We start from the raw sequence: 19,864 nt of genomic DNA on the forward strand, positions 1-19,864 counted from the left end.
ACTTACTGATCAGTTGGATAAAGTTTAGTGGGCATAATTCCACAGTATTAAGGGGCGTATTTCCCTCTTTCTTACTAGGGAGCATTAATACTTATGAAACTAGCATGAGTTATTCACTAAGAAGGAAAGGCCTTGTTAAACGTAACAAGCAGATATTGTCAAAAATTTCTGAACACATGTCATATCTTTCTGTTTGCTAACCATTTGTACCAAATTAGCATTCTTGGTATGAACAACAGTTCAGATTTAGGACCCAGGCTGGCGTATCTGCTTGACTGATCTGAAAGAGGGAAAATCTAACCTCCCTCCAGCTTCTGTGGTGGGAAGTGTGCTCTGCTCCCTAAAGATCTCAGGACTAAAAATAGGAAAGATACTTAGATGCTGGAGATCCTCAAATAACAAATGGTCATAACTCATAGGGGTGCTAAATGATGTAGAATTATTTAGTTGCTATATTTATACTGTATTTTAAATGGTAGGAGAGTGGTTGGTGTTTAAAGCATGTATTCTGCAGAGCCAGCAAAAAAGAAAAAAGTATATTTGCTAGAAAAATAGGACTGGCTAGGTTTGGGGAGGTGGCAGTGGGGTAGAGGGAGATAACATGGCAATACTTGATGAAGAAAAGGGAGAAATTAAGAATGATGCTCAATTTTCTGGTTTGGAGGCTTCACTTAATGGAGGTACTGCTTATGGAGTAGGAGGACACATCAGGAAAGATCACAAGTGAAGCGTGAATAAGGATAAGATGATCTCTGTTGTGGGCATGCTATATACATTGTGCCTATAAGACATTCAAGAGATAAAACATGGATAGTGAGAAGGTGCAGATTTGGATATTCAGTTCTGAAGCTGGACCGAAAATAGAGAATTATGAGTGACAAGCATATTGATAGGAATTTAATCCCTGGGATTGGGTAAGGTTGCCCAGTGAGTACTGTAAAGCAGGAAAAGAGCAGAATTTAGAGCATAACCATAATGGCTATTTAAGAGATGGGCAAAGCAAGCTGAGAAAGTTGGGCATATGTTTCAGGAAGAAATGCAAGCTGTAACACTTATCAACTGAGACTTCATAAATCATATCTCCGTGAACAGTGGTTTTGCAAACACTAACGTGTATCAAAAATCACCTGGGTTATTTGCTAAGAACTTGCTTTCCTGGACACACCCCCAGGGAATCCTGTACAGGAGGTGCAGAGTGGTAGCCATTTCTACATTTTTAACAGGCATCCGAGATGATTTTACAATAGGTGATTCTTGAAATATATTTTGAGAAACACTTTCTAGGAGACAGTGTGAAATGGTTGAAAAAGCAAGATTTTGGAATCAGACTTATGTTATAGTCCTGGCTTTTTCTGCTTTGGTTGTGTGACTGAGAACAAGTTGGTTATTTTAAGGTTCTTTTTCCCCCCTCATCAGTGCTGGGGATATAATATACACCTTCTCTGTCTTAGAATTATTTCAAGATATATAGGGGATATGCTATATAGAATTTCTGGCATATAGAAGGAGCTCAGGAAATATGATACGTCTTTTTGGCCCTTAACCACACCCCCACCTCCCACCCCAGAACACAGCTGTAAACCTAAAAGTGAAGAAGTAGGAGGAAATAGCTACCATTAACGTCATACATTTTGTTTTATAAGAGATCAGAGCCAACTGCTTTTTTACCTTGAACCTACTGTTTTAGAATTGTGTAAAATTAAGTTACCAATTTAACAGATTTCGTTACCTAGTTTCTCCTGGCAGTCTTCAGTTCTGTAGACATTAAATTTGAACAGCATAATACAGGCAAGGTTAAAGTGTAAAACAGAAGCTGAGAGAAATTTAATAGTAGGACAGACACCTCAAAAATCCTGAGGGCATGAACATGTTGTAACATACTATAAAAACTAATACTCAAATTAGTATTACTAGATCGTCAAGAAAATGTTAAATTATGCTTAACAGAATTGTCATATATTTCAAGATGATTTCCATTACAAAATCCAACAGTTTATAAAGTTTTGGCACTTTTAAATGCTAAACTAAAACTTCAGCTAGTTGGGAAGTTTACTTAGGTAAAATATCTGATTAGTCTATTACGGTTATGTATAAATGAACTTCTACGCTCTTGCTTCCTATTTGATTGGCATGTAACTATTTTTAAGTCAACAAGTGTCTTTGAAACTGTCCCAGAAAGTACTGTGGAACTAGCCTATATGTAAATTGCTGTGGTGCCATATGATGCTAAGGTTTTCTCTTTTTTCTCTGTCTTGAAGAGATGCTAATGTGAATGGAGAACAGTGGAGTCTTAGCATAGCCATGTCTGCCCATTTTATGTCTTGAACTTTCTGACTCATGTTGACTAATTGGAAATACGGCTACTTTATTGTTAAGGATTTGAAAAAGCTGAGAAAGAGTTAAAAATCTTTCTTCATTTTCTGTTATCATGCTCCTACCCCCCACTAGGATATTTGTATGATTGGAGAAGGCAATGGGACCCCACTCCAGTACTCTTGCCTGGAAGATCCCATGGACAGAGGAGCCTGGTAGGCTGCAGTCCATGGGGTCGTGAAGAGTCAGACACGACTGAGCAACTTCACTTTCACTTTTCACTTTCATGCATTGGAGAAGGAAATGGCAACCCGCTTCAGTGTTCTTGCCTGGAGAATCCCAGGGACGGGGGAGCCTGGTGGGCTGCCGTTCATGGGGTCGTTATTTATCCTCAAATATTCAATAATCAGCTGACTAGGTCTAGGTATTAGTTTCTTATTATTTTCACTTGTTTAAGCAACACTTTCTGTCCTGTAGACTTGTCTGTCTTTGATGGAGTTTAATTTTCTTCTGTTATATCTTTGCTTATTGGCACTGTTTTATATACTACCCTTCTTCTGGAACACCCGTTATTCTTATGTTGTATTTCTGTCAGTCTTCCATGTTCATCATATTCCCTTTGTTCATCTTTCCCCTTATTCTTTTCTCCCCCTACCTACTGAGGAAGTTTTTAAAACATATGCCTGATCTTATTTTTCAACAATGTTCACAATTTTCAAATTTTTTCACCTTAATACATTATGAATTTGGCTGCTGCATTTTCTTTTCCCTTATACAGCATTTTCCCCTAATTTTACCAGCTCCATTCCAATTTCCATGTCTCAGTCATTCCTCTTTTTATCTTACATTACATTATTTCATTTTATTCAGAATTATTTTTAACTTTATAAAAGATGCAAACCAATTGTATAAAGTTTATTCCTGTTTCTCATTTGTGCTTGCTTTCTATATCTTCAGTGCTGTGTTATGGTTTTGTATTACATAACATTTTTATAACACCTGTCTTCATTTGTTGATTTTTCTTCTTTTATTTATCCTTGGTCAAGGATATACTGTAATAGATATTATAGTCTCTATAATCCGGGATCGGAGAAGGCAATGGCAACCCACTCCAGTACTCTTGCCTGGAAAATCCCATGGACGGCAGAGCCTGGTAGGCTGCAGTCCATGGGGTCACTGAGAGTCGGACATGACTGAGCGACTTCACTTTCGCTTTTCACTTTCATGCATCGGAGAAGGAAATGGCAACCCACTCCAGTGTTCTTGCCTGGAGAATCCCAGGGACGGGGAGCCTGGTGGGCTGCCGTCTATGGGGTGGCACAGAGTCGGACACGACTGAAGTGACTTAGTAGTAGTAGTAATAATCCGGGGTGCTTACCTCTCAACTGGGTTAGTGACTTTTCTCTGGCTCATCTGACTAGAGGCTGCTCATGTCCTCCTCTTAGACTCTAACAGAACATCTGATACATGGCCCATAGCATATTTTTGGGTGGGGGTTGTCTAAAAATAATCTAGCACAAGAAGGTACCCTGCTCATCACAGGTCTTCCAAACTCAGTCTTTGTAGTGCTGATTTTGCATCTCCAGACATAAACTCCCACTCCATGTGCTTTTCCATCCCCACTCATGTTATATTGCTAAGAATTTTAGACCCAGGTTGGAGGTAGGAAGCCTGGATTTTTGAACAGTTGGACTAGGTGAGTAGAGTGATTGAGACTTTGTGTGGTCCTGGAGCCTCTTTCCTCCAACTGGTCCTTGAAAATCCTATGTTCTCTGCACCTCCCACTCCCTGGGAAGTTTAAGGAAATCTCTCAGAACTGTCTTGTAAGTCTTTGATATTTTGCTTCCAACAACTTCCATTTTTTATAGCGAAAAGTAAATCCTTTTTCATTGCGGTGGATCATTGACTAATGTTCCTGGAGCACTTATATTTGTATCCAGGGTGTGGGAAGGTGTTGGGTGTGTGTGTTTCAGTGGGAGGGTGGGAAAGGTCTGGTACTGGTGTTGCTAGTTGCTTTTGTCTCACCATGCTTGTAATGCTCCCTTGCTTGTTTTAAGTGCTCAATATACATTTGTTGAATGAGTGAATAAATGATTTATTTTTCTTTGAGAATTTCAGAAGAACCAACAGTACTTAACCAGTAATTATTATTCTAATACCCTTTCCCCAATAGTATTTTTCTAGTTAGGCATTTTGCAAATTATGTTCTGGGAGTACCGGTTCCATAAAATACTCTGTGAAAAAAGGGTTCCGTTGATAAATACTTTTGGGAAGTGCTGCATACTAAATTTTTCTCATAGAAATTTGATTAATATATATTAATGGCCTCAAGAAAGCCTGGACTAACGAAACCTGTATAACTTTGTTTAATTCAGCATTTCCCAAACTTGTTGGGTCATAGAAACCTGTTAATATCCAATAAAACATGCTTTGGGAAATGCTTTACTCTGATTTTTACAGTTTTCACCTCACAGAGTTTAATGCAGACTTTTTCTACAAAGCAAACTTAAAATTTTTTAATTTGAATTGCTTTTCAATTATCTAAAGGGATGTAAATTATGACAAATATGATTAGCATGTGCAGATTTAAGTCAGGAGTTACTAATTTAGATATCTTTTTTTCCTTTGATGTTTTGAACAAGATATGATCTCAGTGACCTTTTGAAAATGCTTCTTACTTCAGGCATTACATTAGTATACTTAAGAAAAGGAGATACATATTTTACTGGTGCCGTAAGCTGAGAGAGCCCTGTACCGTATGATACGAGAGTATTTCTGTATTTCCCCTGAGCTCAGCGAAAGTGACAGTTGTTCTTATTCAGGATTTTAACATTGTACATTACCCTAGAAAGTAATTCTATAGCAGTGCCTCTTTTCTCTCAAAATCATGTAACTGGATAAAGTGGGAAAGGTGACTAATTTTATTTTCAGTTTCAGCATTAAATCCTTTGTTGTATTACTACTTTATTTGTCTTTATAGTAATATCTGGCTAAAACTGAAGTCATCTTTTCTTTTGACTTTTCATCGTATGGGATTCAAATGTGCTTTACTAGTTTAACTGTTCACTGACTGGTTATGAAACCTACTTTTGTTTTGGTAAGAAATGCTTCTGTACTTGCTTTATCACTCCTCTCCATTCAAATACTTGTTTCCCTCATATCTTTTTATAATTAGTAGTTTTGTTTTGCTTTTTAAAATTAGAATTTGATTTGTTCCAATTTAGGGGGTTTTTCTAAAACAGAAAAGTTGTGTTTTAGAAGCTTTTGGGGGTGGGGGGAATTGGAGGGTGGTGATGAAAGGAGTTAATAGTAAATAAAAGCCCAGCAGGTTTTCAACTAGATAAGTTTTCCCACTGGTGTACTACATCTGAAAGAGCCATGGATTTGTAGTGGGCTTGTCTAGCAAGTTCTGAGTTCCAATCTTGGATTTTCCCTACATGAAATTGTCATATTTGCTTGCTTCCTTCTGAATAAGACCACTATCTATAGACATCTTCTTCTGGTTCCCTAAAATGTCCTTTTTAAACTCAACCGTTCCAAATACCTCTAGAATTAAAAGCGATAGCTAAAATGTTACTTAAGCATTATACTATGAAAGCAGTGTGACCAAAAATATTCTTTCGAAGAATTTATCAAAAAATCTAAATAAAAATTAATCAATTAGACATTTATATTCACTATAGTAAATGACATTCTAACTTTTGTTTCATCTTAAACAGACAAACAGCAGAAGGGTGAATTTGCAATAGACGGCTACAATGTCAGGATGAATAACACTCTTAGGAAGGATGGAAAGAAAGATTGCTGTTTTGAAATCTCTGCTCCTGATAAACGTATCTATCAGGTTGGAGTTTTTATGTTGCCTTGAAATTAAGTTGATAAGATTTCCTGATTTCATTTTTGATGACATTAACATTTTGTTAAAACAACTCTTCCTGACATTTTAATAATAATAATAAAATACTGGGTTTAAAACATTAAAGATTCATATAAGAAGAAATAGATTTAAAAAAAAATTCAGATTAGTTCAAGTGATATCTTCTTGAAAGAGAACAGGAGAATATGTAATTCATCAATTACTTCACATGTTGCATTTTATACCTATTTTAATAGAACTGAGTGATTTTTTAAAAGAATTACATAGCAGAAAGAGTGAAATTATCAAAAGAAAAATATCAGCGTGTTAATGCATATTGTATTGCTTAGAGTTGTGGGAGAAAATGAAGGTAAAGACACATATCAGCTCTGCAAGTCAAGAGCTATCAGCTAGCATCAATATGGAATGTATGTTTAATAAGTTTTAAATATCTGAGATTGCAGTTGAAAGCCAGTTAATTAAGTTGTCAGTTAATGTGTTGGAATCTGACAAGAACATTTTTAAGAAAGCTGTACCCAGCAGTCTAAAGAAATTCATGGGTGTCTTCTAATTGTCAAGGGCAAATTTTGTTCATCAGTTTTGTCTTTGACATTGATGAAGAGAAGCAGCTTTTTTTCCTGCACAGCTGCCAGCTGCTGATCAGAGTTTCAAATCCATCATCCTCTGCTTCAATTACATAAATTTGTCAAAATTAACTGTACATTATAAGAAGCATCCTTGCAAGAAAAGTAGTACTAGACATGAAAAGAATTACTAATGGTCTTGTAGAAACGAAAAGGAGGCAACATACTTTTCATTACGGTGGTGATTTTTTTTATTGCTATTGTTTGTTTTTCCTTAGTTCACAGCAGCTTCTCCCAAAGATGCTGAAGAATGGGTGCAGCAGCTGAACTTTGTGTTACAAGGTAAGAGCAATCCATTGAACAAGGTATCACAGTCTTTGAGTACTGAATAACTGAATAAGTTGGAGTTTCATATACAGAAGCTTATTGACTTCTGTGAGAAATGGCTGGCAGAACATGACTGGTAACACATACCATTGACTTCAGATTAATAAAAGTGTCTTTTCTGCAAGTACCATTTAGTAACTTTTAAATTCACGTGTTTATACATCAATCCATTTCTAAAATGTTCAAATTAAAGATGTAACATATATCAATATTGTGACTCTGTAGGGCTGCATTAATTTAGGTAATAAGGTTTGGAAAATCACTTTTGCATTCTTTAAAGTTTTACTTCCTGAAACATGTTTTGTAGATATGGGGTCTGATGTTATCCCTGAGGATGATGAGGAAAGAGGAGAGCTGTACGATGATGTCGATCATCCTCTCCCAAGCAGTTCACCAGCAAGGAGTCTGCCAATTGATGATGAAATTTATGAAGAACTTCCAGGTACTTATTTATGGTGATTCAGTTAAGGATTTTAGGGCCTTAACAAAATGCCATATATCATCAAGTTGACAACTTGAGAAGAAAATGGTGAACTATTAATATTAAAAACGAGGACAAAGAAAATCTTCAAACTCTATATTACAAAAGGTTCTGCTTGAAGTGTTTCAAGTAAGTGGATGTACATTTATGAAAAGTGAATGGAATGTTAAAATGAAGCAGATACAGTCCTAATCTCATGGGACTTTTGGCTCATTAGCATTGTTTATGCTACATAATTTTTTAATTAAAAAATTGACTTGCCTTACAGTTTTTTCCAGCAACTCACACATCATTTTTTATTTATACATCTTGGAACTTCCATTAACCAGAAGTTCTATGCATACCCCATATGTCAACAACTTCTGCCTCATGTATTCCTCCTTGCTGTAGTGTATTGCATTGTCTTGGAGGAATATTCTTGAACTGTAAACAAAGGCCTTTTGAGGCTTGAAGTTTTCTTACTTGATATTTTATCATTCTGCATTTTCAGGCATGATTTAGTGTTTATATGCCTCAGTATCTGTTATGTAATATAAGTTTAATTGTCTTAATTTGACTTGCCATTCTGACAGCCTCAAACAGAAAGATAGGCATATGGAACTTTAGATACTTAGAATATGAAAACACTTAGGGAATTATTGCATTACTAATACTCTAGGTTGAAATGAGCCTTTTTCTGGTTATTAAAAAAATCAGCCATTGGAGAAGAAAAAGAGATTATATTTAAAAAGAGATATTTAACTGACATTGCATATAGAGAAGCTATTTTTCTTTAACTCAAACAATTTAACAACAGTATAAACTTTAAAAATACCTAAAATGTTCAAAATTAATATACAAATGTGATTTTCAGTAACTAGCACATAGACTTTAGAGTCAAAAGTTTAAGTTCTGCCAAACCATTTACTAGCTCAGTGACCTTAAAAGTCAATTTCTTCATCTATAAAATAAGGATAATTTCATGAGGGGGATGGTGGTAAACGAGGTCACGTATCTAAAAGCTCTCAGCACAGTGCTTGAGTCATAGCATGCCCATAATATATTGTAACATGATCATTATTGTTTTAATTAGTATATCTGGTAAATTCTGCAAATGCTTATATGGAGTTACAATAGTGGTTTTCCTACCAAGTAAGAATTAGTGATTGTAATGGGATTATAAATCTAAGATACTACAAAAATTACCAAAATATGCATCCGTGTATTGTCTTTTACTACCTTAGAAGAAGATGATTAGTATAAAAGCATGATTTTGTGAGCAGTGGTAATTTGTGCATTTCTATTATTTTAATAGAACTACATGGTTATAGCTCCTTCCTTTCTGATTTATCCCAAGGAAATGGCTTTTGCCATGGCATCAGCATCCTCAAGTAGGAAAGAATATTTATTCTCTGACTACTTTTTTTTAGTCACACCATATCACTAATACTGTCATATTAGTCTTTAAAAGGTTCAGAAGAGTGAGTGAGCATGTGTACTGATGTCAAATGGAAGACTGTTGTACCTTTACACATGACACCATTGTCATATATACTTCCTTCTTTTAAACCTTGCAGCGAGGGGGTCTCGTTACAAATGCCGCAATGACTGTCAGTTAGGTTCTGGGTTTCTTCAAGTTCATCATCCTCTCCCCACACCTCAAATAAAAAATTGGTCAGGAATAAAGGACACATATTTATAGCATTTTCATGCTAAAAAACCAAGGAAGATCGCCTGTAAGTAGCTTGAAATCTTAAAAATATGAGACCTCTTTTATTTTCCATCACTGCAGATGGTCTTCATCACATTTTTTTTGTTGGCCTGGGGCCACATAATCATTGAAAATAACAGGTTACTTTTGAAGTAGTCTTACTTCTTGCTGTGGTACTGGAAGAAATCTAAGCTGCTCTAGGATTCAACGCCCCTGCCTGGGATCCCAGTGGCTGTACAAAGTGATTGAGTTTGATAGAGACTGCAGCTGTACCCCTGGGAAGAAGCTGGGGTAGGCAGCTGTGGAATGTCTAGTTCTTTCTTCCCTAGGGTAACGGAGAGCCGCTTCAGTGTCCACACAGTTCAAGTTTGCCAAGCTTGAGCCAGCCACTACAGAGGGAATTTTTTTTTTAGTGAAAACCCTAAAGTTGGCTCTTAGAGTTTTCGTTGGATTAAATATCTAAAACTAGGAAGGTAACTTTTTTTTCTTTCAAAAATGCTGTCTCTTTCAAGAGAAGAGTAAAGCTAATTGCTTTCACTTCTGTAAATTATGAATATAATTTTGAGAGGACGTTAAAACAGTGGAAAAGCAGTGAGCATACTTACAGTTAGTATTTTTCCAGCTCTGTACTAACAGCTGTGTATATCTGAAATCTGACTGGTAAATTCCCAGAATTAATTAATACTACCATTTCAATGGGCTTCCCTGATAGCTCAGTTGATAAAGAATCTGCCTGCAATGCAAGAGACCCTGGTTCCATTTCTGGGTCAGGAAGATCTGCTGGAGAAGGGATAGGCTACCCACTCCAGATTTCTTGGGCTTCCCTTGTGGCTCAGCTGGTAAAGAATCCGCCCACAATGCAGGAGACCTGGGTTCAATCTCTGGGTTGGGAAGATCCCCTGGAGAAGGGAAAGGCTACCCACTCCAGCATTCTGTCCTGGAGAATTCCATGGACTGTATAGTCCATGGGGTCACAAAGAGTTGGACACAACTGAGCGACTTTCACTTTCTTTTCACCATTTCAACATGACTTTCTGTCAATTACATATAGTTGAAAATTAATCCTCTTAGTTGAAAGATGAAGCATAAAATGTGTTTGGAGAAAAATCTAAGCACTCAACATGTTACTTTAAAGCACAGAGTCCTTTGAGAAAGTAAAACTCTTGCTCAAGTGTCTTTTTAATGTGAAATAAACCTGCAGTGTTTAAGTCTCAAGAATCATAATAAGAAAACATGTTTAAAAATTGTATTGCAAAATATCCCTTGAAAAATGTTTATAATTTTATAGGAATGTAAATAGTTTCATTGTAATTGTTTTTCAGTTAGAATATTCTAACTTTATTACAGCAGCTTTTGTTTAATTTCCTGTTCATTAAATTTTAACTAACTTCACAAAAGAATAAGAATAAATTTGTAAGTTTTTTTTGCATTTAGGGTATTTATACGTATGTAGACAAGAGTTGAGACAATGCCATTTCTGGGGAATATTAAAGACATTTGGCTTTTCTTTAAATATCCTAATGCTTTGACATCATTTATGTCTTAGTACCTATTAGCATCTTTGTATTTGCAAAGTTATTATTTGATCAAAGTGTGTTAAACTGTTTCATAAGACAGTAATGAGTTCATTTGGCTTAGCACAAATTCCAGAAGTTATTGTTCATTTTTTCATTAGAAATGTAGGAGAATGTTTTTGCTTTAATCTGAATCTCAAAAGGGGAAAACAATACTTGGGAAACTCCTGCAGAAATCAACCCAGCTTGCTCTTCTCTTCTAGTAACCATGTCATCGGATTTTTTTTTCTGTAAACATCAAGACATTCTGCAGAAACAGAACAACAAAAAGACTTTTAAAGATGTAGACTTAATAGAATCAGCTAGTAACAAGAATGATAACTGCTTGTTAGCCTATTAAATCTGTAGATTTCAGGGGAATTGCATTTGAAATTCTTCTGGCAAGTGAACTGGAGGAGAGAGGGTAGCATAAAATAGGAAGATAAATTTCTAATCCCATTAACCTATTTTTTTAAAAAAAAACTTCATTCATTTTTTTAATATTGTAATGATAGATTGAACTATTCCAAGCCAGGAAAGGGTGTTTTATTCTTTAGTCATTCAATTACATTTTAAATTTATTCAATCCAACTATCTGCATCTAAAATGGAATATAAAGTGAAATGCAGCTATAAATTTTTCCCCATGAAGCTAATGCATATACATAAAAAAGAAGTGTTTGAGTATTTAAATTTGAAGGAATCGTCAGCAAATGAAATGAGAGGCAACTTAATCAATTAATTACAACCTATCCCCCCCAAATACATTTTAGCTTTCTTTTCTTGCTGAGTAATTATTACTCATATTACCAAGTTAATAAGGTTATAGAGGACCTTAGAGTCTCTGGTATTAACATCATTCCTGATTTCACCAAACAATTTTTTCTTATTCCTTTGGAATGCAATGGAAAGATGCCAGTTGACTTTCATAGAATCACATATATTCAGCATTTCAATATCATTAGTCCAGACAGCCTGCTGGCATTCTTTTTCCTTAAACTATGATACTGAATTACAAAGTATGGTGACATGATGTCCTGTTATATGGTATGATAGATAACTAAAGTCAAATTTTGGAGTTGTTTAAGCTCCGAACTCTGCTGAGAGGATTATCTGAAGTTATAGAATATAAGGAAAACATCCATAAATTAAGGTCACTGCACACATCTAATTGTATTTTATCTTTGCTGAATATAAGTGTGACTTTAGGATTCTTCATGTTGCCTATTTCATAATACAGCATGAAGCTTCGGGATATAATTTTGTCTGTCATGTTGCTTTTCTCTACTTTGCCATTGGCATTGCAAACAAATTCTTTTCATTACAAGAGATGCTTTAACACATATTAAAACCCCAAATACCTATGTGCGTGCAAAACATATATTTCTAATTGTAGAGAAATAAATGAACATATTTTTGCAACCTGGCACTTCATCTGTGGTTCTCAACCAGGAAAGATTGTGGTTCTCAACCAGGAAAGACCTTGGCCCCATGGGTGCATTTAATGATTGAATTCCTGGAGGCGTTTTTGGTTGCCACAACTAGGGTGTGTGTGTGTGTGTGTGTGTGTGTGTGTGTGTGTGTGTGTGTTACAGTGGGTAGGTGCCAGGGATGCTGCTTAACACCCTACAAAGCACAGCCATCCTCCACAACAAAGAATTATCTGGCCCAAAGGTTGAAAAACTCTGTTACAAGGATATAAATTGGTTTATCACCTTTTTATCTATGTCTCATGAGTTGTAAAAACCCGTCACCCATGCTTCACATGAGTTTATTTTTATGGACAAAACACAGGTTTTCTTATAAAAGTAAAACTAGGATTACACAGAATGGTTCTAGGTTATAACGGATCAGCTGGACTTGTCTGTTAACAGTTTTCATCAAGGGACTGAATTGTCTTCAAGACTCTCAGTCTTAGAAAAATGAGAAGGCATGAAAGATTAAAAAAAAAAAAAGGAAGCATTTTCTCTATTATCATGAACTGCGGTCTGTGATGGGAGAGTCTTTTTTGGTATTGTAAATATGTGTCTTTCTTGTATAGACACTTGGCTTATCCTGTTCTGATAGGGTTATTATCATTTGAAGCTGAAGTGAAAGACCTGTGGCAAAGGATTGCATCTTTTTAAAGGGAGTCAGGCCACCTGGGAGAATGCAGGGCTAAGCAATTCCAAGGCCACCTGGAATTTGACAGGTGGCTTTAAGAGGAGAGGAAGTCCAATAATGGGATTTCTCTCCCTTTGGGGGCCTGGACTTTGAGGAGATTAATGGGCTTGAGACAGCAGGAAAAATGTTCTCTGCTCTTGGAGGTCATCAGGGAGTCACTGAGGCAGCCGTGCTGAGGGAATCGGGGAGATGCACTCACCTGAGGCTGAGTCACACCACGCTGCGTCAGGTGGCTCTTTATTATTCTCTGCACATTTCCCTTAATTTTTAAATCTTTGCTTACAGACAGTATATGCTCGCTGGAAAAACCTTAAATATTTCTGATGGGCATAAAATTAATAAGTAGAAATCATTCACCTTCTACCCTAAGTACACATTGTTTACAGCTTGATACAAATCTTTTGTCTTTTATTTTTTAGCCCATTTATAAGTATACAATGCTTACACTTTAAAAAAGGAGATCCTTCTTTTTATTTACTTTCTTCTGCCTTTTCTTTTAATTGCTTTCCTTTCATTTTCTTTTTGCTTCCTCGTTACCTTCTTCCTTTTCTCATTCTTTTATTTTCCTGCCTTCCCTTTTGAGTTTACATTTTTTCCTCCTTGCTTTATTTCTTTCATTCCATAAATATCCTTGAGCACCTGTTTTGTGGCAGGTAGTGTACCTAGGTCCTCGAAATCCCTATGCATTCTTACACAGGCCTTAAATGGGTGCAGCTACACCTTCCCATTCTATCCTAAGCCCCTTGACATATGACTATACCCTAATTCCCCATGTTTATTTATTTCATATACATACATATTTATATGGATTTCTCCAGGCAAGAATACTGGAGTGGGTTGCCATTCCCTTCTCCAGGCGATCTACCCAACTCAGGGATTGAACCTGGGTCTCCTGCATTGCAGGCAGATTGTTCACCATTTGAGTCACCAGAGAAACCCTGTGTATATATACGTATATATATTATTCAAGTCTCATGAGTTAGTTGTCTTTGCTTTTCTGATATATGAATCCTGTCTTCCGGCAGTGTCAAAACTATCATGACACCTTCTCTTAAGGCATCCTTCACTTCCCCTCTTCCTCTCCATCTATCTCTTATCTGCTGGCTCCACTCCTTGCCCCATACACACAGAATATCTTTCTCTGTATCTGTGAAAAGTAAATTGTTGTTGAGCAAGGACTTTGGAGGACACACATTGATTTGAATCCTGGCTCTGCTCCTTGCTATGAACTTTAGCCAAAATAAAAGTGAACACAGAGGGAAGGTAGAGAGTCCAGGAAACAACAGTGACCATAGCAATAGGTAAAATGTATCAGTAATGTTAATTAACTATTATTTTTCAATGAGTGTGTATTTTAATTTAAAATGAGTTAAAACTAAATTTAGCTTGCAATTGTCCTGGGCAAGATAGAAATGTGAGGTAGTAAAAGTGTGCCAGTGTGTTAGTCGCTCAGTCGTGTCTGACTCTTTGAGACCCCATGGACTGTAGGCCACCAGGCTCCTCTGTCCATGGAATTCTCTAGGCAAATATACTAGAGTAGGTTGCCATTCCCTTCTCCAGGGATCTTCCTGATCCAGGGATCGAACCTGAGTCTCCTACCTTGCAGGCAGATTCTTTACCATCTGAGCCACCAGGGAAGTGTTCTTTTATTCAGGAGGAATAAGGAGATAAATATTGAGTAACAGTAGTCCTTGTTAGGAAGTGTGTGTTAAAATTTCAGAATAAGTACTAAACAAGTAGGAATACAATGTGCTGTGCTTAGTGCCTCAGTCATGTCTGACTCTGCAGCCTCATGGACATCTTTGCAAGGCTCCTCTGTTTATGGAGATTCTCCAGGCAAGAATACTGTGGTGGGTTGCCTTGCCCTTCTCCAGGAGATCTTCCCAACCCAGGGATCGAACCCAGGTCTCCCACATTGCAGGTGGATTCTTTACCATCTGAGCCACCAGGGAAGGCCAAGAATACTGGAGTGAATAGCCTATCCTTTCTCCAGGGGATCTTCCTGACACAGGAATTGAACTGGGGTCTCCTGCATTGCAGGTGGATTCTTTACCAGCTGAGCTACCAGGGAAGCCTAGGAATACAATCTTAGGGTTCCCAAAGCAACAGAAGGGAAATAAAAGGTGATCACAGAAAAACATTTTAATTCAGAAGAAGGCAGGAAAAAAAAGGAGCAAAGAGAAAATATAAAAATAAAAAATGTTGTATATTTTATAAAATATAAAAAGCCCAAATACAAGAATAATTACAATAAAAATATAACTTCATTAATCTATTAAAAGAAATCACATCGAATTTAAAAATATATATAGCAGCATTTTTAGAGAAGATATTCCTGAAACAAACCATGTAAAATTTTCAGAGTGAGGGAATGAAAATGAATATACCAGATAATTCTAGTCAAAGAAAGCTACTACAGTAGTATTCAGATAATATAGAATGTAAGCCATAAAGCAATATTAGGATGGCAAATGTCAGTGTATAATAATAGTAAAAGAAGATAAAGTTTAAATGGATCTCTAACTAATTAACTTTGAAATCTATAAATAAAAAACTTACTTGACAAATCCTAAATGACTGTGGGAGATTTTAACTTACCACTCTTAGAAACTGGTAGACCAAGGAGGCAAAAAGTTAGTAACTATATGGAAGATTTGAATCAAAAAAATTTTTGATTGACTTACCACCCTTATGGCAGAAAGTGAAGAGGAACTCAAAAGCCTCTTGATGAAAGTGAAAGTGGAGAGTGAAAAAGTTGGCTTAAAGCTCAACATTCAGAAAACGAAGATCATGGCATCTGGTCCCATCACTTCATGGGAAATAGATGGGGAAACAGTGGAAACAGTGTCAGACTTTATTTTTTGGGGCTCCAAAATCATTGCAAATGGTGACTGCAGCCATGAAATTAAAAGACGCTTACTCCTTGGAAGGAAAGTTATGACCAACCTAGATAGCATATTCAAAAGCAGAGACATTATTTTGCCAACAAAGGTTCGTCTAGTCAAGGCTATGGTTTTTCCTGTGGTCGTGTATGGATGTGAGAGTTGGACTGTGAAGAAAGCTGAGCGCTGAAGAATTGATGCTTTTGAACTGTGGTGTTGGAGAAGACTCTTGAGGGTCCCTTGGACTGCAAGGACATCCAACCAGTCCATTCTGAAGATCAGCCCTGGGATTTCTTTGGAAGGAATGATGCTAAAGCTGAAACTCCAGTACTTTGGCCACCTCATGCAAAGAGTTGACTCATTGGAAAAGACTCTGCTGCTGGGAGGGATTGGGGGCAAGAGGAGAAGGGGACGACAGAGGATGAGATGGCTGGATGGCATCACTGACTCGATGGACGTGAGTCTGAGTAAACTCCGGGAGTTGGTGATGGACAGGGAGGCCTGGCGTGCTGCGATTCATGGGGTCGCAAAGAGTCAGACACGACTGAGCGACTGATCTGATCTGATCTACAAAGAAGTATGTTCTTTCAGTGCACATAGAATTTTCATAGAAATTGACTATAGCATATAAGTTCATAGTTGAAATCTCAAGAAATTTCAATAAATCTGTATCATATATACTATATTCTTTAACTACAATGAAATTTAATTAGACACTAAAAAGATAGTTTAAAATACCCAAGCTTCTGTGTTTGGAGGTGAAAAAATAAATTTCTGAATAGCTCTTGAGTTAAAAGAGAGAATCACAGAGGAAATTACAAAATATATAGTTCAGAAAGATAATGAAAACAGTACAAATACAAACTTGTGGCATGGTGCTTTAAAACATATTTGGAGGGATATGATGAGGAATAAGACAAATGAGAGGATTAATCCCTAGTGAACTGGAGATGAGAGAACAATTTGAAAAACAAAGAATATAAAATTAATCATTTAAAACTATTAATATTAAAGACATAAAGAAAGGAACAGAAACTTTAACAAGAGAAGACCCTATTAAAAAAGATCAGATTTCTTTTTTAAAGAACCAAATAGAATTAACTAGAAATTCTTGATGTTTTAGAATATAACAGCCAAATTTTCAGACTCATCTATTTATATTTCCATTGCCTAGGGAACTATACACACATAAGCGTATTTCTCCATGGACACACATCTGTAGAGACAGTCTGTTGCAGGAGAGCATCAGGCTTCACTACTTTTGCAGATAGGTCAGCTGGGAAAATCAACTTCCTAAGAGTCCTCAGCTGCTTAGTTTAAAGCAATGATTAATAAGTATGGACAGGTTCAACAAAATGTCAGTGGTAGATATAAGCACTCTTCATATCTGGCCTCACAAGTTCTGCAGTTGAGCAATGCAAGACCTTTAACAAAGTGAGGGGAAAAAAATCCAGTCTGAGTTTATTAAGCTCAAGTGAAATTTGACCTTGATTTTGTTTCAAATAAAACAGTCCTCTATGATTATTTTCCTCCTTTTTAGAACTTCACTAGAATTCTTACCAAGAAATGACAACTCCTTATACCTATTTATCTATTAACCCCTTTATCCCCTATTATAGGAGTTGAGATGAGGCAGAAAACTTTTCTCATAGATGAATAAGAAAATGCATTTGCAGAGTGGTATTGTGGAGCTGTTGCTGGAACTGGATCCCAAGTCTCCTGCCTCCTAGTCTGGGCCTCTTTCCACATTCCTGATCACAGTTCAAGGAGCTACAACATAATTTTATTTCTTTCTCTTCCTGCCAGTGGAGGAGACACATGAGACGTGGGTTCAATCCCTGGATCAGGAAGATCCCCTGGAGTAGGAAATGGTAACCTGCTCTAATATTCTTGCTTAGAGAATTCCATGGACAGAGGAGCCTGGTGGGCTACAGTCCACGGGGTCACAAAGAGTTGGACACAACTGAGGGACTGAGTGCACGTGCCCTGGTCCCTTAACTTAAACAGCTCCCTCAAAGTCAGTAGTCTCTCCCAGTCATCAATCTCTGTCCTCAAATGCATTACTGGAAATTTTGTTTGACTGGACACCCCTTTCTTTTGGAAACTGTCTTATCCTTTGGCCTTTCCCATTCTTTTCTTATATAATTTCTTATTATATAATTATAAATAAAATATAATTATATTTTCTTGTTACATATAATATTTATAAGTAAGCTTCTTGGCCCTATTTTAGATTTCCTCCTCATTTCCTAATGCTTGTTGATTATTTCAAATTGTTTTCCTGTTTATGCTTTATTTCTTTAATGGAGGAGCTTTCTGTTTCTACCTTATTTTTTCTTATTTTCTCATTGTAAGTTCTTATTATTATACATTTAATTAATTGATTGAAAAAATATTTTTTGAAAGCCCAATACATGCTCGATTCTGTTCTGACTGTTGAGAGTTTAGGCATGAAAAGGACAGACCTGGATTCATGTTGATGTATGGCAAAACCAATACAATATTGTAAAGTAATTAGCCTACAATTAAAATAAATAAATTTAAATTAAAAAAAAGGACAGACCTGGTCTCTAGTAAGATAATTACAGATGTTACAAAGATAAGTGGATCATGTGAAAAGAGCAGCTGTTTAATACTCTGTGGTCAAGGAAGAGGTGACATTTAAACTGAAAACTCTTGGCTAAAACTGGTAAATGTTAATACAAAAAGCCAAACAAAGCACCTTCTAGGCACAAGGGACACAGTGCCAGGACCCTGAGGCTGGAGAATGCTGGGATGTTCAGGAACCAGAAAGGAAGGCCAAAGGTAGCCATGCAGAGAGAGGTTAGAATGAAATTGGAGAGCTAGGCAAAAGCCAGGTCTCTGGTATGCAGAACCTCTGCACACCAGAATTGATGTTTATTGTGATCTTATGTGCAGAAATGGCACGTGGAAAAATGTGTGCTGAGTTACTCACGTGAGACTGCAGTGTTTAATTATATGAGGTTGTCCATGTACATCAAATGCCATTTAATGGTCCTGTATGATGAAAAATTTGGATTTGAAAGTTCTTTCTCTTTACACTCTCTCCCTGGGCAACTTTATACCTTCAAGTATGACTACACTTACAGGCATATGGTTGGAGCAAAGTAAAACATCTTCACTCAATAGCTAGTGATTCTCTCTCTAAAGCCACATTCATCCCCAGCTCTCCTCCACTCAGTCAGGCTTTGATGATTTCTTACTTGCTGTGTTACAAAGCTCCTAAGTGCTCTCCCCACTTCCTGTGTGTGTGTCTCTCTCTCATCAACTAACCCAATAATCTATTCTGTGCCCTGCCAGCAGATTGATCTTCCTAAAACACAGCATAGTCAAATTAATCCCTTGCTCTATAACCTTTATGGGTGTCCACTGCCAAGGTTGCTTAGTCCCAGACCCCTTCTTTCATCTGACTCACGTTTACCTTTTCAGTGCTGCTCAGACTCCGTATGCTCCAGGCAGACTGAACTCTTAACCATACGTTATTCATGCTCTGTGCTTCATCTTTGTGCCTTCATTACCTACGTTGTACTAGATGCCTTGTCTAAATCAATATGCTGAGCTAATAAAGTAATTAAAGGACAAAAATAACATATAGACAAAACTTTTGGTTAATTTTCTCATTTTTCTATTCATAGAGTCCATGATCAACTCTAACATATTTTCTAGTATAGTTCATTATCTACAAGATGCAGAGTGGATAGTGAGATGATAAACACTCCATCCTCAAATATGTGGTGATTTAATCAGAGAAGTGGGTATATGAGTATTTAACTATAAAAAAACAAAAAAGCTAAACATATAAAAATAGAAAGATCTATCAACATTACCCGTCTGTCCGTCTATCTATCTATCTACATCTACCCACCTCTACCAATCCCAGAGTATAATAGTATTGCTGTATACCTTCGCCATATTTTCCTAGCCACACATGTAGA

The 19,864-nt window shown here is 36.6% G+C and overlaps 1 protein-coding gene across 2 annotated transcripts in view; it reads left to right on the plus strand.

Moving 5' to 3' along the window:
• SKAP2 (src kinase associated phosphoprotein 2) overlaps positions 1-19,864 on the plus strand; it is a 171,626-nt gene that overhangs the window by 106,205 nt on the left and 45,557 nt on the right. For both annotated transcript variants that reach the window (XM_061414300.1, XM_061414301.1), the window contains exons 7-9: positions 6,033-6,157; positions 7,032-7,095; positions 7,448-7,582. In XM_061414300.1, coding sequence (XP_061270284.1) covers positions 6,033-6,157; positions 7,032-7,095; positions 7,448-7,582 — 324 coding nt within the window. The remainder of the gene's footprint in view (positions 1-6,032; positions 6,158-7,031; positions 7,096-7,447; positions 7,583-19,864) is intronic.

Source organism: Bos javanicus, chromosome 4, assembly GCF_032452875.1.
Source record: "Bos javanicus breed banteng chromosome 4, ARS-OSU_banteng_1.0, whole genome shotgun sequence".
Taxonomy (NCBI): domain Eukaryota; kingdom Metazoa; phylum Chordata; class Mammalia; order Artiodactyla; family Bovidae; genus Bos; species Bos javanicus.